The following is a 14,314-nucleotide window of genomic DNA, read 5'->3' on the forward strand; positions in this document are numbered from 1 at the left end:
TATGCAATAATATATTTCCCTACTCTTTGCTTACGTACGCATAGAAAAAACATTTTTCGCTCTGCAATTGGTGCCAAAAATGTGACGCCAATAGATGAAGAGTGGAAATTACCCAATTATCGAAACCTCCCCGAATGAAATGATGCTGCAAAAATCAGATTATACATGAAACTTCTGCATGAACAATATTTCTTTTAAACCGTTTAAAATTATTGAGTAAGTTGCCTTGACTTCTGCCGGTAGAAATATAAAATTTCAAACAGTCAAATGAACAAATCCCACTTCCTGCATTGAAAATTGTCCATTCAAAAACACTGGACATCGCAATATTAGTGCAATTTTTTAAAAAAAATTGTCTTTGTGATTTGTTTATCGTTTAGGGGATAAGACTAATACAGTTTCAAAAATTTTTGCTCCGTCTCTCCTTTGTCAAAGTTTCACACTTCACCGTACTCCCTTTTACCTTTGCCTCTTACCTTTGCGGCGTCGCCCTTACAACGACACTGTTTAATATAAACGTTCTTATAAAAAAAAATGGCTTGCTGTCACATTCTCCCCATTGTATGCCCCTCTTGTCATTTATTTCCTCCTCCCCCTTGTCACGAACTGTTACACTTTAATGAACAACACCTTAAAGAGTGACTTCATTCGCAATCAGCTCCTTGCAAACAGACATTTTTACTCTTCTTTTTTTTACGAATCCAAAAGAAATATTTTTGCTCGCTGGCATTAATGCCAAAAATTTCTCACCAATGGACAAAATTCGCCAATTTCACAATTATGGAAGTCTTCCTGAATGAAATGATACCGCAAAACTCCTTTAATACGTAAAACTTCTGCACAAACAATATTCTTTGTAAAAGTAAGCATGACCTTTGCAGTTAGAAATATAAAATTTTCTTCGGTTAAATAAACCAAGGCTTCACTCGATGCGTGTCTTATCAGGCTCAGTCATTTCTCAAAAGATCAAAGGCGCCGCCTTGCCCGTAAGATGGCGCTGTAGTATAACCGGGGAAATCATTTGCTTACATTAGTTAACGTATTATTTCTGCTGTAAAAAGTGATGTTTTTTCAATCGTTAACGTAAAACTTCATTGATATGGTTAACCGATGTGAAGTAGTGTAGTACAGGGTGAATTGATGCCCGAACGGCGTACCAGGTCTGTTTTTCAAGGAAAATAAATTCCCTTTTCAGGTAAAGCTGATCCCAACACAGTATTCAACCATTTCTCATTGGCGTTCACTTCTGGTAAAATGCATCCCTGAAGCACAGGGAACTCCAAAGCATTTTGAGCCTTGGTCTCACTTTTAGTAAGTCGGTCCCAGAGATTACGTATACATTTTTTGAGACATTTAATGTGAGTTGATATTGAAAAGGTTTAACATTACCCTTCCTATAAATTAAAAAAAAAAATGTCTGAGAAGGAAACCTTGTTGTTTATAAATTATATAGTATTTTACTGCATATTTAAAGGAGGAATTTAATGGCGCAATCGTCAAGATTTCGACAATAATTGTCTTATTTTCACAATATCGGTAAATCTGTAATACATATTAGCTCTTTTGATATTTAGTAACAGGTACGTCGCTCAGCTTGGTGAATTTTCTCTTTACCTTTACTTAGCGAAAACTGAAAAAACTGCACTTACATCATCGTCGGCGAAAATTAAAAAATAAGGCTTACATTGTCGCATGTTTGCTTCTTTTTCTAATTTTACAAAGTTTACACACTTTCAATTTTTACTTATGACAAGGTTAATTTATTCTGCTGATTATGTCACATAATGGAGAATTGAAATTGATTTAGCGAAATATTCTAACGAGATTTCTCATATTATTTTAACATCTCTATTTTATTTGGCGAATTATTTTACTTTGTTTTGATTAAAAATCCACGAAAAAAAAATAGCATACTACTTCGAAAAATAAATAAATTCGATGATCGAAAGCATTTAAAATTTTATTACATATAATTTTATTACCATTTATTTATTAAAAGTTTCAATAATCCTCTCAGTAAATGAAACTACCCACGAAACGACACTAAAAGTTTCAGTAAAATATAAAAAAAATATGCTGAACAAACTATATTTGACAACTATAAAAGCTTCATTTTATTGAAACCAAAAAACCGAATACGGGGACAACAAATAAAATGAAAAAATAATCGCCAAGACTTGAAATGCATCGTGACGCACATATATGAAATTCTTTGGCGTCACAAAATTTGACAACATTATATTTCTTGCCATTTAATATTCACATTAAAATCATGGGGGAATTATCGAGTCGCGGAACATGTGAAATTGGCGAAAATTTTTTCTATTGCTAAAATTGCTGTCGCCATTGTTTGTTCTTTTGATACTTTGATGGAACTCTTATTGTCTTTTAATTAATTAATACATTTATCTGGCGAATTATTTTACACTTTAATGGATCTTTGACTGAATACAGTAACATGGTTGCTTCCTTATACTGTTTAGTTTTGATTTGGTGGATTACGAAATAACTTAATTTAATTTTCCAGTTTTTTCTTCATTTTAATGTAACCTTTTATGCTATTTAATGGCTTTTTTTAAAAAATTTGATCTTTAACAAATAGTTTAAAAATTTGTGGAACTTTTCTTTTTTTTTGTGCAATAATATATTTATGTGGCGAAGTTTCTCCCCTTTAAATTTCCTCACAATGCGTAAACATTGGAATACCGTTTACCTTTTTAACAGGCTTGTTTTTATTTTTTTAACTGTTATTATTATTTTTATTTATTTATTTTTTCAACAAGCAAAAGTTTTGTTCAAAAAAAAGGAATTTTTATTATTTTTTTTAAAGGCTGGAATGTATAGGTTTATAAAAATCTTTAAATGAAAATCTGCCATGTTTTCCTTTTTTGAAATTTTTATTGGCATGTTTTTCCGGGTGAATTCATTATTGTTTCAATGTACTTTTAAATGATTTAAATTTCTTGTTTTTTAACATACAACGTACTCCTTTATGATATAAATCGTAATTTGTAATGATCGATACTAACGATCAGTTTTATAGCAAAATTTTTATTTGATATCTTTTCTACTTATTTTTCTTTAGAAAAATTGTATCTCTATGCATTTTAATAATTCTCGTTGTAAAAAAACTAAAGATATCAAATTGAGCTATTCACCATTTTCAGAATATGTTTTAAAAAAATAATTAATTTTGAATTAAACTTCAAAGTATAAGAAAAAACAAGTACTAAAAGCTCTCTGAATGTTTCCATAAATATATTTATCAACTAACAAAAATATCCGGCGTTGCCTGGGTTAGTAATAATTATGAGAAACAATCTCTACTTTCATTTGTTCTCTGTTTTAACTGATAAATATATTTATCAGTTGTGCTTGATGAAGCATATGTAATTAATTTTTGCATATTAAAACCAAAAAATACTTTTTCTTGATACAAATTATTAATCATAGTTCATACGTTTAATAGACAGTATAGTTTCGTCCATAAGATGTAATGTTTAATTATATAATATTACGCATTATTTCATTCAGAGCCAAATTTCCAATGGTTGTTTTTTATTAATTGGAAGCAGAAATTACAACCCCCCCCCCCCCAAAAAAAAAAGAAAAAATAACAGTATTTCCAAAACATTTATTTACATACGTTTTCGAACAGAAAACTTCTTTTTAAGCTCGTTTGAAATAGTTATTCAATGTATAAATTGCAATAAATGCTCACTCCTATTTATATTTATTGAAGGTTTGCAGTTACATTATTCAAATAATTTTGAAAATGCTTATTGCGAAAAGTGGGAATAATTAATCACAACATTTTTTCATACACGGAATTTACATTGATTTGTCTTCCTCAGCTTATATTCATCTGATTTTGTTTTCAAATTTAATTTTTCTTGAAAACAAAGTTTCATATTTTTTCACTTTTTGCCTAAAATATCTTTTCAAACACTTTTCCTCAGGAAGAAAAAAACCGCTTTTAAATTAACTCAAATACTTTTGAACTCAATTTTAAATAACTATTCTCTTTAAGAATAATCTTATCTGTTGTTTATATAGTTAAAAGTTGCCACAAAATTCACCAGATGTCACTGGAGTCTGACCAGGATTTTTGTTTGATTGGTTTCATACTACAACTTTTATTGAAATGACTGAGCCTGATAAGACGCGTATCAAGTGAAGCCTTGAATAAACGAACTCTATTCGCTACAACATATAATTGTCCATGCGAAAGCACTGGACGCCGTAATAATACGCCAATTTTATGGAAAGTTTCACCTTGAGATCTGTTTGTGATTCGCAACTCCAACGAACTATAGGGGGCACTGCAGTCACTGTCTAATGGCCGACTTAAAAACTAAAACAAACGCATGTGGTAACGAAGAAAATGCTAAAAGTGTTGTGATTTTTGTTCGTATGTATGATATTTTTCGCTTTATTCTTTTTAAATTAATTTTCAAAGTCTTGTGGATATTCTGGCCCACGTAGAAAGAAATGAGAATTCAAGAAGCATTACTAAACGTCAAAGATTAATGCAAACTACGTAGTTCGTAGTTCTAAGCAGCTATTTCCACGATGTTCAATTCGATATTTATCAATTCTTGATAAAACTAAATAATAATTGTGACCTGACAAGAACAACAATTAATGCTAGAAAATTCAATATGACATTACAAATTATTATGGAAAGAAGATGATACTTCTTTGCCTTGCTTGGCTAGCGCTTATTGTTTTGCATTTGTAGCTGAGTTATTTCTCTCGAATTCCCGAATCGGTTAATTTAAAATTTTTCTGTCTCGATTTTTCTAATTTCTGAGTTACGATTTAATTATGTCAAGTTATGCAAATCATCTACAGAATTCTTACGGATATATGGTGGTAGTTTTCTTTTCAGTTGTTTGACCATTATTTCTTTTTACTTATCGAATTCTGTAATCTTACTACCATTTTATTCCACTCATGATAAAAATTAAAAATGGTTTAACTAAAAACGCGAAATCTCGCCAAGGCTACTTTGCTCGCACAATACTAAAACTATAACCCTAAACAAATTTGGCGAAACCTTTCAGCTGAGAATAAAAGGAATAAAGTAAATTCTTTCTCGGTGAAACATTTTTCATTTTGTTCTACGATAATATATTCAAGAAAATATTTTGCATACCGTCCATTTCAACTAAATGCTGCTGTAAAAGATGGTTAGTTAAATTAAAGATTAAAAAAAACTCATATTCTTACAAATTCATACAAAACAATAAAATTTTTTACCTTGTATAACATTATCCAAGTTTGTTAATCCAGTTTTCGCTTTCGCCATTTTCAATCAACCCATATTTTAGAAGGAAATAAGGAAAACTAACATTATTTTGAGAAGCTCGAGAATACTACTGAGGTACGAATTAATTTCTGTAGCTGAAAGCAAACTAAGACTCATCGATTGCGTTAATAAATACTCAGAACAAACTGCCTGTGTTTACATCAACAGACACACGTGGAACTCAACGTGGCAATGTTTTAGTTTCATCGGCAGTTTTGTAAATCACCGCAAGGTAGCGTATTCTAGCGCTGGAGTTCCGAATGATTGAAAATGCATTTATTATTGGGAGCTGTGTGTTTTTTTTTTTCTTTTTTTTTTCAGATGGTGATTTCATCGAAATTGAAAGTCCTCCCTCACTCCGTAAAATGATTTATTTTAGTATTAAAATCGCGAAAACATAATCAAAATGAAAATATTTTAAATGGCCTTAGTTACCCAAAAAGCCTCAATAATAAATACAAATGCAAGTATTTCATTTCTTTACGCTCAAGCGAGAAATGGCAACGCATATTATCCAGAAATTTCTTCACGCTGACAATGTCACGCGAAAAATCAAATAAAAATGAATTTTTATTAACTTTTAATTGCTTCTAGCTCATTTTCTAGTCATCTTAGCAACTTGGTCATTTCGCGCGGTAAAACCGGGTAGAACGTTTTTAGAAGCATTTTTCACGAGTTTTCCAACCATACGAAGCATTAAAATGCATTTTTCGTGTAGAAAAAACGGTTTAAAAAATGAATGAAAACTTAATGTTTCACGCTTCCAACAATGAATTTCAACAATGAAAAGAGATAAAATTAAAATTTTTGAGTTTCGCTAACTAAAATCGCTTATAATTTTTTTTTCTAGTGGATTTAGGTTATTGGACCTTGGGCGCCCTTACCCTTTTTTCGTTAGGAGTGTTTTTTAAAAACCTTTCCAACCGTATCAAATTCGAAAAAATTGGACCATCCGTTCGCGCAGAAAGAGCCATTTAGGACGAATGCTTTTTTAATTAATATCTCCGTTAATTAGCTTTCGATTTCAAAATTTTTTATCGATGACCCTAAAACTCGGCAACAGTTACCGAACAAACAAAGAATGAAGGAAATCGGTTCACAAACAGAGGAGGAATCGGTACCGAAAGGAAACGGCTTGCCTATTAATATATTAAGATTTCTTTCTCAAAAATAATACCATCAAAAAGCGGTAAAACTCGATGACTTTTTTTTTGGGAGAATAATGAACAAAAGAAACAAATTTCTGAAATAAGATACTGAAAAATTGAAGCCTTTTATCATTTTGAATAAGTGTTGGAAATTGATTAAAGTTCATAAAAAAATTTCAAGGTCATTGTAGAAAAAATGTTAAGCACAAGGACACATTTACTACACAAGATTATCCTTCAAAATTTAAATATGTCAAGTTTTATTTCACTTACATGCAAAAATTTAAGTATGACAACGATGAGATATAATTTTAAAATTTGCCTTATGGATAATATACACCAGCTAAATATCAAAGATAGCTAATAGTAAAAAAAAACTCACGTTTAAACCACAATTTACAAAAATTGCAGATAAAGTTTCAGGGGATCTTTCGAATCTAAATTCATCTATCAAAAACAACCCCGAATCTGGAATCTACTCTTTTTTTTCATATTTTTGTTTTACAAAAGTTTTTTATTACAAATATTTGATTTGTTTTCCAGTAAATGGTTTTATTTTAGTGCTTATTTTCTGAGTTAAATGTCATGTTGTATATCGTTATGGCGCTCATTATGTAAGCAAGCATTGTGCAATTGGTTTTTTTTAAAATTACGATTGTTTTCTTGTTTTCAGTTTCTAAACCTTTAGGTTTCAAGGTTACAACAAATGGTTGCCAAGTTGAAGAACCTTTCGAATGGCCATCATACGCTTTAGGAGCTGTGTGAGTATTTAAAGCAAGATTTTAAGGTCTCCTTCACACGAGGCAACTTAATTGAATCCACTTTCGAACGGACGGTTGTTAGGAAGTGTAACTAAAGCTCTTAATCTTTGAATAAAGTAGCGACACGTCCACCATTTTGGGGCTAAGCGATGCTTTCCTCCTATGTCCGCTATGGTGAAGTATCAAAGTTTTGCTTCTTGATTGTGGTTTCTTAATAACCAATGTTAATCCACAATCAAGAAGCACCACAATTAAGAAGCAAAACAAGCCATTTCATGATAGCAGAAATAGGAAGAAAACGGCATTTAGCCCCAAGATGGAAGCTTCGTTACTTAAGCTACGATCTAGGGCGGTGTAACTAGGTCGAAAGTGAAAGTATCACCTGGCATTCTTCACATGACAGTCAACTGTGCAGCTACTTTTCTCATCCCCATGAGTAGAATCAACTTTTTAGTTGATTACACTCATCGAGGCATTGCTAAACGTTTGCTCTACATAAATGGTTAAGACAACTCTTTTCAATTTTAACAGCGTTGTGGAGTAGCTGCTAGAATAAATTCAACTTATTCGAAGAAAAGTTGATTCAACTAAGTTACTTCGTGTGAAGGGAGGGGGGACAACGAAAAATACCAGTCAACTGGTTGACGGCAACTTTTTCGAAATGTTGATTCCATTAACCGCCTCGCGTATGGGAGACCTCAAGTTTCTTCCGTTATATAACGAAGATTGAAATATAGCTTAGTTAGTAGTTTCTAATGTGACTACGTATTTACAGACCTAGAACATTCCTCAGGGACTAGCATTCATTCTTAAATGTGACACCATTTTTGGTGAGTGCAATTACCAATTGAGAATTTTCAAGTCAAGTTTCCAACCGAATGTTGGCACCTCGGCTCTCATCATGCGAAGTTTTACTAGAATTTTAATTTAGCCGAGAACATCTAACTCGGTAATTACTCAATGGATTCTGAACACGCCCCACAAGCACATGTCATGGTGGCTGACCATTTTCCTGCATTTTAAAAATACCCCGACTAGAGCCGGATTTGAACCTGTAAACTTGGCCGTAAGACCCCAAATCCTTACTGCTGCATCATACTTTCGGCTTGTGTGCTCACGCAAGAAATGAATGCTAATTAAGGTCTGTCATTACACATATTTCATTGATTACACTTGTCTGCACTCATAATTTGTCCCAATAAAAGATTTTTCGATTTGAAATAAACGAATATGCAATATGATGTTTCAACTTTTACTTAACTCTCGTTTCTTTGATAATGTGGAATTCATTTTATGATAGGAGATATACGCCATTGAATTACGTCATTATGCCATATTTCAATCGCGTATGTATTGAAAACCAGAAAGTTGCAAATATTAGAGCCCTACCATCGGATTCAGCGGCCTATGAGAACCATATTTCAAATTTTTATTCTAGAAAGACAAGTCTGTTCGTCTCCTTTAGAACTAAGAGCTAACAAAAAATATCTGGTGCCATTTTCTAGCTATTCGATCTCAAACTGGCTGGAACTGACTTTTTTCTTCCTGATAGAGAACTTTAATTTTTCATGAACCAGTGTTATCCATATCTATCTGCCAAACATATATTAACACTCACGTGTATTTTAATAGATGCTTTTTGGGTGTCATCGTTGGAATATGCATCTTGGGTACTCTCTTGGATTTGATGCAGCGTTGGTTTGGAGACGGGAGTTCAACTTCAGAAGATGAATGTAAGTTCATGTCCTGTAAAAATTTACCGTCTCGAAAGTTCATGTACTAGCTTTTCCAATTTACAGAAAATGAAATGTGAACTTTGTCTTCAAATGAAGACCGTTCAGGAATTCGTTTGTAATACCTATTCCACGGTAACCATTAAAGTCAACAAGCGTTTAATCTGTACGGCGGAAGTTCGTGTAGCAGAGAGGAAATTCTAATGAAACTATTTTCCGGACTTGTGCAACCCTTGTGCAAAATTAATCGAGACAAGGCATGAAAATGTACTAACCATGAACGTTTTTTTTCTTCGTTTAACTTTAGCTTACACTCACACACACACACACACATGTGTTAATAAAGGGATATGTAATTGAGTTTACTGAATCACAAGCTGTATAGAGTTACTTGTAATGAAGAACGAAATAGCTCTTTTTTCTTCTCTATCTGCAGTCGCTCTTAATACTCCTTTGCATCAAAGCTTAATTTCATAGTTTGAAATCTTGAAAAAGTCCTGGAGATAAAATTTCAAGCATGTTGGAAATAGCTTATGCTGATATGCTTCACACGTACTTAGTAACTTCTATCCATCCTAAGAGAAATATCTGGTTAGGAATGATTGAAAAATGTTTAACGAGTTTTTTCTGCTACTTTTATTTAGAAATCAGAACTAGCATTGAATTCAAGAACTGTTCACGCTTTCTCTTGTTTCAGACGTTCTGCTGCGGGTGACAAAAGCTTTCTCCGTGCTTTCCAATACAGAGAAACTGTTCGGTCAATCTTCTGGTGGCTGCCTGTCCTGCTTCAGTGGCATTCGCTTCCTGTCAGCTACATGGATCATACTCGGGCATCATTATTTCTATACTGATACGTGGAAGTACTTAAAATATCGTAAGTAAATCAAAATTAAAATGTAAATTCTTGAAAATTACAGAAAATTTGGTGTAAAATCTAGCTCAGACTAAGAGGGTGGCTTATAAGCCCTTGAGTACGGTCAAAGTAACTTAAAACTTCGTCTTGGGAATTCAATTTCAAGAAATTTCAGAATCTGAGGGAGAGCTCAGATTTCCAGTTTTGAACTAAATATTGCACTTAAGACCATCTTTCAATTTGTATGGTTGTATTTTAATAACGATCCCTGCCAAACCCAGGCCTTGGCCACGATTTGATTTTATGATATGGGTTAGGGAAGAAGAAAATAAAAACAGTATTTTATAATTCTAGTACGAAGATTTTGAGAATTTTCTCCCCTGCGTAACTAAAATTAGTGTTTCAGAATTGTTTTTAACTGTATAATTTAGTATTTTAAAGCCCGTAGTGGGAAGCAATACAGCTAAGTTAATTGGTAAAACATCACCCATGTGCAGCTGTAGAATGTAGATTGGCGTTACTTAGACAATGTAATAAAAATTCAGATACGGGGCACCAGAAGCAAATCAAGTCACGTGAGTTGCAACAAAATTGAGTTTGGTCAAAAGGACTCTCGAAATTGCAAGTTATGTAATTAAGTGTAAAGGAGACGTTTTTTCTTTTTCTACTTGTTATTAAAGGGGGGGGGGGGGGGGAACCAGTTTTGGAGGCAAAATTTTTAGTGTTTTTCATGAATTTTTTCAACAGGGAAGGAATAATCAGAAATTGTTCAAACTTGAAGGGTATTTTATTCATATTTTGAAGTGCACTTTGTAATTTTTTAAGTCATTTCTGCCAGAAATGGAAGAGTTAGAAGCTGATGTTCATGGATGGTTGCCATCAGAGCTTGTTACTAGTGTGCACACCTGAAGTCACAATTTTTATCTGTAGTCGTTACAATTTTTTCTACCGTTAACAACATATTTCCTCGGAATACGAACATAATTCTGGTTTTAAAAAAATAATAATTTCATGCTTGTGAGGCGTTTGATCACAAAATTCACGTTTTTCAACCATTATTGTTCACTTTTTTAGCATAAATATTTTTAATAATATCATCCCAGAATTAAGTTTATATAGAGTGATTGAATGAAGAATATTCACACAAAATTTTAGAACGATTGATCTATAGCATTTTGCGCTAGAATACACACCAGTTGAAAAAAAACAGTTTTGAGAAAAACGCGATTGAAAAAAAAAACTGCTGTGAACGTTTTACAATCTCAGTTTTTTGAGTGCTCAAAACATTGGAACTAAACGGAATTTTGAATTGAAGTTTTGGCAACATATTCTTGAATAGTTCTACTAATATTTTATGACATTAAAAAAATGGATTTTTTGACCCGTCTAAACTGGTTTCCCCCCCTTAAAGAAACGATGTGGAATTTAACCGTTAACCGGTGATGGTTTTTGCATTATCTATTTATTTAAATACTACTGAAAATAACCTTTCAAAATGTCTGATTTTTTTAAATTGAAATGAAAAAATGTTTCATTTAGCGTTTTGTTTCTTAGTTCTTGCAGGAATTTCCCGTGTATTAAACAGCTATACACCCTCCATATTCATAGCAACAATCGCCAGTTCAGAATTTTTATGCATTGAAAGAGATGTTCCAGGATCACTTCAATACTGCCGTGAGCAGGTCAAGGGCAGTAACAGCAATGTTTTTTTTTTTTGCATTTTTGTCATCTATTGTACGTTAGCTTTATTGTACAAGCTTGCTTATTTGCTTTCTGCTGAAAAAAAAGCACGAAAAAAAATCTAATTCTAACATTTTCTCATCGTTAATATTGAAACCGAACAGCGTTTCTTCAAATATCTCAAAAACTCATTTCTGCTGTTTACCTGCATACGGCAGAATGCACATACGTACCGTTGAGAAGCGATAAAATGGGAGTGAATACTTTCATTCGTGAAACCAAGACCCCAAGTCACGTAATAGAATTTAAAGCAAAGCATTGGAAGAAATCAGATTTCTTTCGCTCGTTTCACGCAAAACGTGCCAACCATTCGTCGTTGTTGAGTCACGTGAATTGGGGTCTTTGGGTCAGCTTTTGCTAAGCCAATGATTGGATAGCTAACTCCATTTTAATTCCTGCTCTAAGATGTATACAACATCCTGGCAATTTTAGGTTTTTTATTTTCTAGGTCACCTTTTAGGCGTTCAAGAATACTTCAACCATAAGCTTCCAGCAGCAGTTATCGACAATTTTACCGTTCCGGTTGGTTCCTTTTTCTTCATGAGGTAAATGATAAGTTTTTTTTTTTCCAAAGTAAGATCTTTTTTTCTTACTGATAAAAGGTAGTTTCATCCAGTCTATTTGAATATGCAAACAGTTTTATCATTGAAGGAGGTAAAATTTGTTGACATGTTCTTCAAAACCAATGTTGAATTGAAAAATCGAGAATAAGCTTAACGTATCGGAAATCCTTTACGCAGTGAAATGAAATATAGATAATTTAATCAGAAAAAAATGACGAAGGGGAAAACTTTTTTTTTTTGTATTGTTTAAGAGATATTCAATTGACTTAAGTCATTATTTAAGTACAAATTTGTTGCATGACCTTCATTTCTTCTAATTTGATCTTTAATTTTTCAAACGTTTATTTAAAATGTGATCATAATTTTTCCAATAACTTTTAAAATTACAGAAAATTATTCCTTGTTCATATGGAATCTTTTTGCCAATTAGTCAGTCGCACAAAGCATCCGGGTCACTCACGAAAATGGAACAAATCATGTCCAACGTTTTTGAATTTTGTTTCTCGTTTTCAAAAATGTCCAACTATTTATTATTCATAATTTTTATTATTGATTCCCCATTTATTTGCGTATAATCAAGAATCAATGGTTTGTACTATCCAGGGACTCATACCAAAAGTGTGATAATGAAAAACTTTAAATAGATAGTAATCGAAAGAACATATTGACAGTCTTTCGCGCATAAATTACTTTTGCCCTTGTCCCCTCGTTGTGATATCAGGTCTACCGTTAAGAAAAGCCGCCAAGTTTAGAGACTTGGCGAGAAATTTAAGGTGCCCCGGGATTAGTTGTTTGCATCTGCAAAGCGGGAGGAGATACTTTCCATTTCTCACAAGACTCCGCTAAATTTGGCAACTTTTTTAAAATTTCGGTTGACTTTAAGACCTCAGATTTGATAATGGGGACACCAGGGCAAATAATGCGTCCAAAAACATGTTTTGCTGTGCTTTTTCAATTGCTACTTTTTTGGATTTTTTTAATATCACAATATCGTAGAAATTACCAGTTAGCAGTTTATAAAAATATTTTTTACCTCTCCGCTTAACGAAGTGGACAAAGAAGCCTTTGAGGGAATCGGGAAGGTATAAACCGAATCCCGTGCGCCGCATGTCAAGCGCGGTGCTCAAGTGTTCAAAGTGATGATAAAGGAACATTATGAATTGAGAAGGGCACCTCACCTTTAAAAAATCGTTCTAATCATAGAAAAAGTTACAATTACAGAACAAGCATAAAATGAAATAATGATACTAAAACTGTCTGAGTTTCAAGTTCGTTTTTTATTTTCGAAATAACTGAAGAAATTAATAAACAAAACGATTTTTTTTTTACTTAAAAAGTAGCACATAGCTGATAATTTGTATTGATGTTGCATTTCAGGTCAATCAACTACCGAACTAAATGTTACACAACAAATATTAAAATTTGCCCCGAAGCATTTTTTTATTTCATTTGTGTATATGTACTTTTAATTGTAGTTGAATTAGTTAACTGTCAAATATCTACAAAGTTGTTTGTAATACCCGTTGTTCATAACTATCAATAAGTGTTATTGTGAAAACAAAAGTGCTTCCGTAAATTAAAAGAAATACTACTATTCATTATTGCTAATGCACATTGTAATTTAATTATTAATACGTTCAGAGAAAATTAATTACTTAAACTTTAATGTTTTTGTAAACAATTGGAAAAGAAAGATAATCTACAATTGAGGAAAGGTTGTAATTAAAAATGGAATACAGTTTTATCTCGAAGCAAATTTGAAACTACCACAAGTAAACTAGTGTCTGGGCTTTATTATTTATATAAAATGCTCAACATAAACTTATCGCTACGTAATGGGCTTTCTACAACCTCACAGACAAAATGATGAATGCTTCTATAAAAAAGAGAGAGAGAGAAAATGCAGTATTCAATCACGAAAATGTTCAGTAATGTGATCAGCAATTTTTGTTCGTCTTAGCCGAAACTTTCATTTTAACAAACCCATTAGGGTGATGCTTTTACTGAAATCGGCAACCAAATTTAACGGACAAAAAGTTCATTTTAGCAATGATTTCGTGAGTGGTCCTATGAAGAGAGTCCAACTGTGTTACTTATTCATTTGTTGACAGTTCCCCAAGCTTGAAGAATTGAACCTTGGAGTCACTTCCATCATACACCTTTGTGATCTGAAAAATATCGTGCTCTTTTTCTTTCCCCCCCCCC

General features: G+C 32.6%; 1 protein-coding gene across 1 annotated transcript in view; it reads left to right on the top strand.

Moving 5' to 3' along the window:
* The window catches only part of LOC129233565 (nose resistant to fluoxetine protein 6-like), a 46,879-nt gene that overhangs the window by 5,239 nt on the left and 27,326 nt on the right, over positions 1 to 14,314 (top strand). The window contains exons 4-7 of the mRNA XM_054867574.1: positions 7,133 to 7,220; positions 8,853 to 8,953; positions 9,651 to 9,827; positions 11,995 to 12,091. Of these exons, the coding sequence (XP_054723549.1) occupies positions 7,133 to 7,220; positions 8,853 to 8,953; positions 9,651 to 9,827; positions 11,995 to 12,091 (463 nt within the window). The remainder of the gene's footprint in view (positions 1 to 7,132; positions 7,221 to 8,852; positions 8,954 to 9,650; positions 9,828 to 11,994; positions 12,092 to 14,314) is intronic.

The sequence above is a fragment of the Uloborus diversus genome, unplaced genomic scaffold (genome assembly GCF_026930045.1).
Source record: "Uloborus diversus isolate 005 unplaced genomic scaffold, Udiv.v.3.1 scaffold_530, whole genome shotgun sequence".
NCBI lineage: Eukaryota > Metazoa > Arthropoda > Arachnida > Araneae > Uloboridae > Uloborus > Uloborus diversus.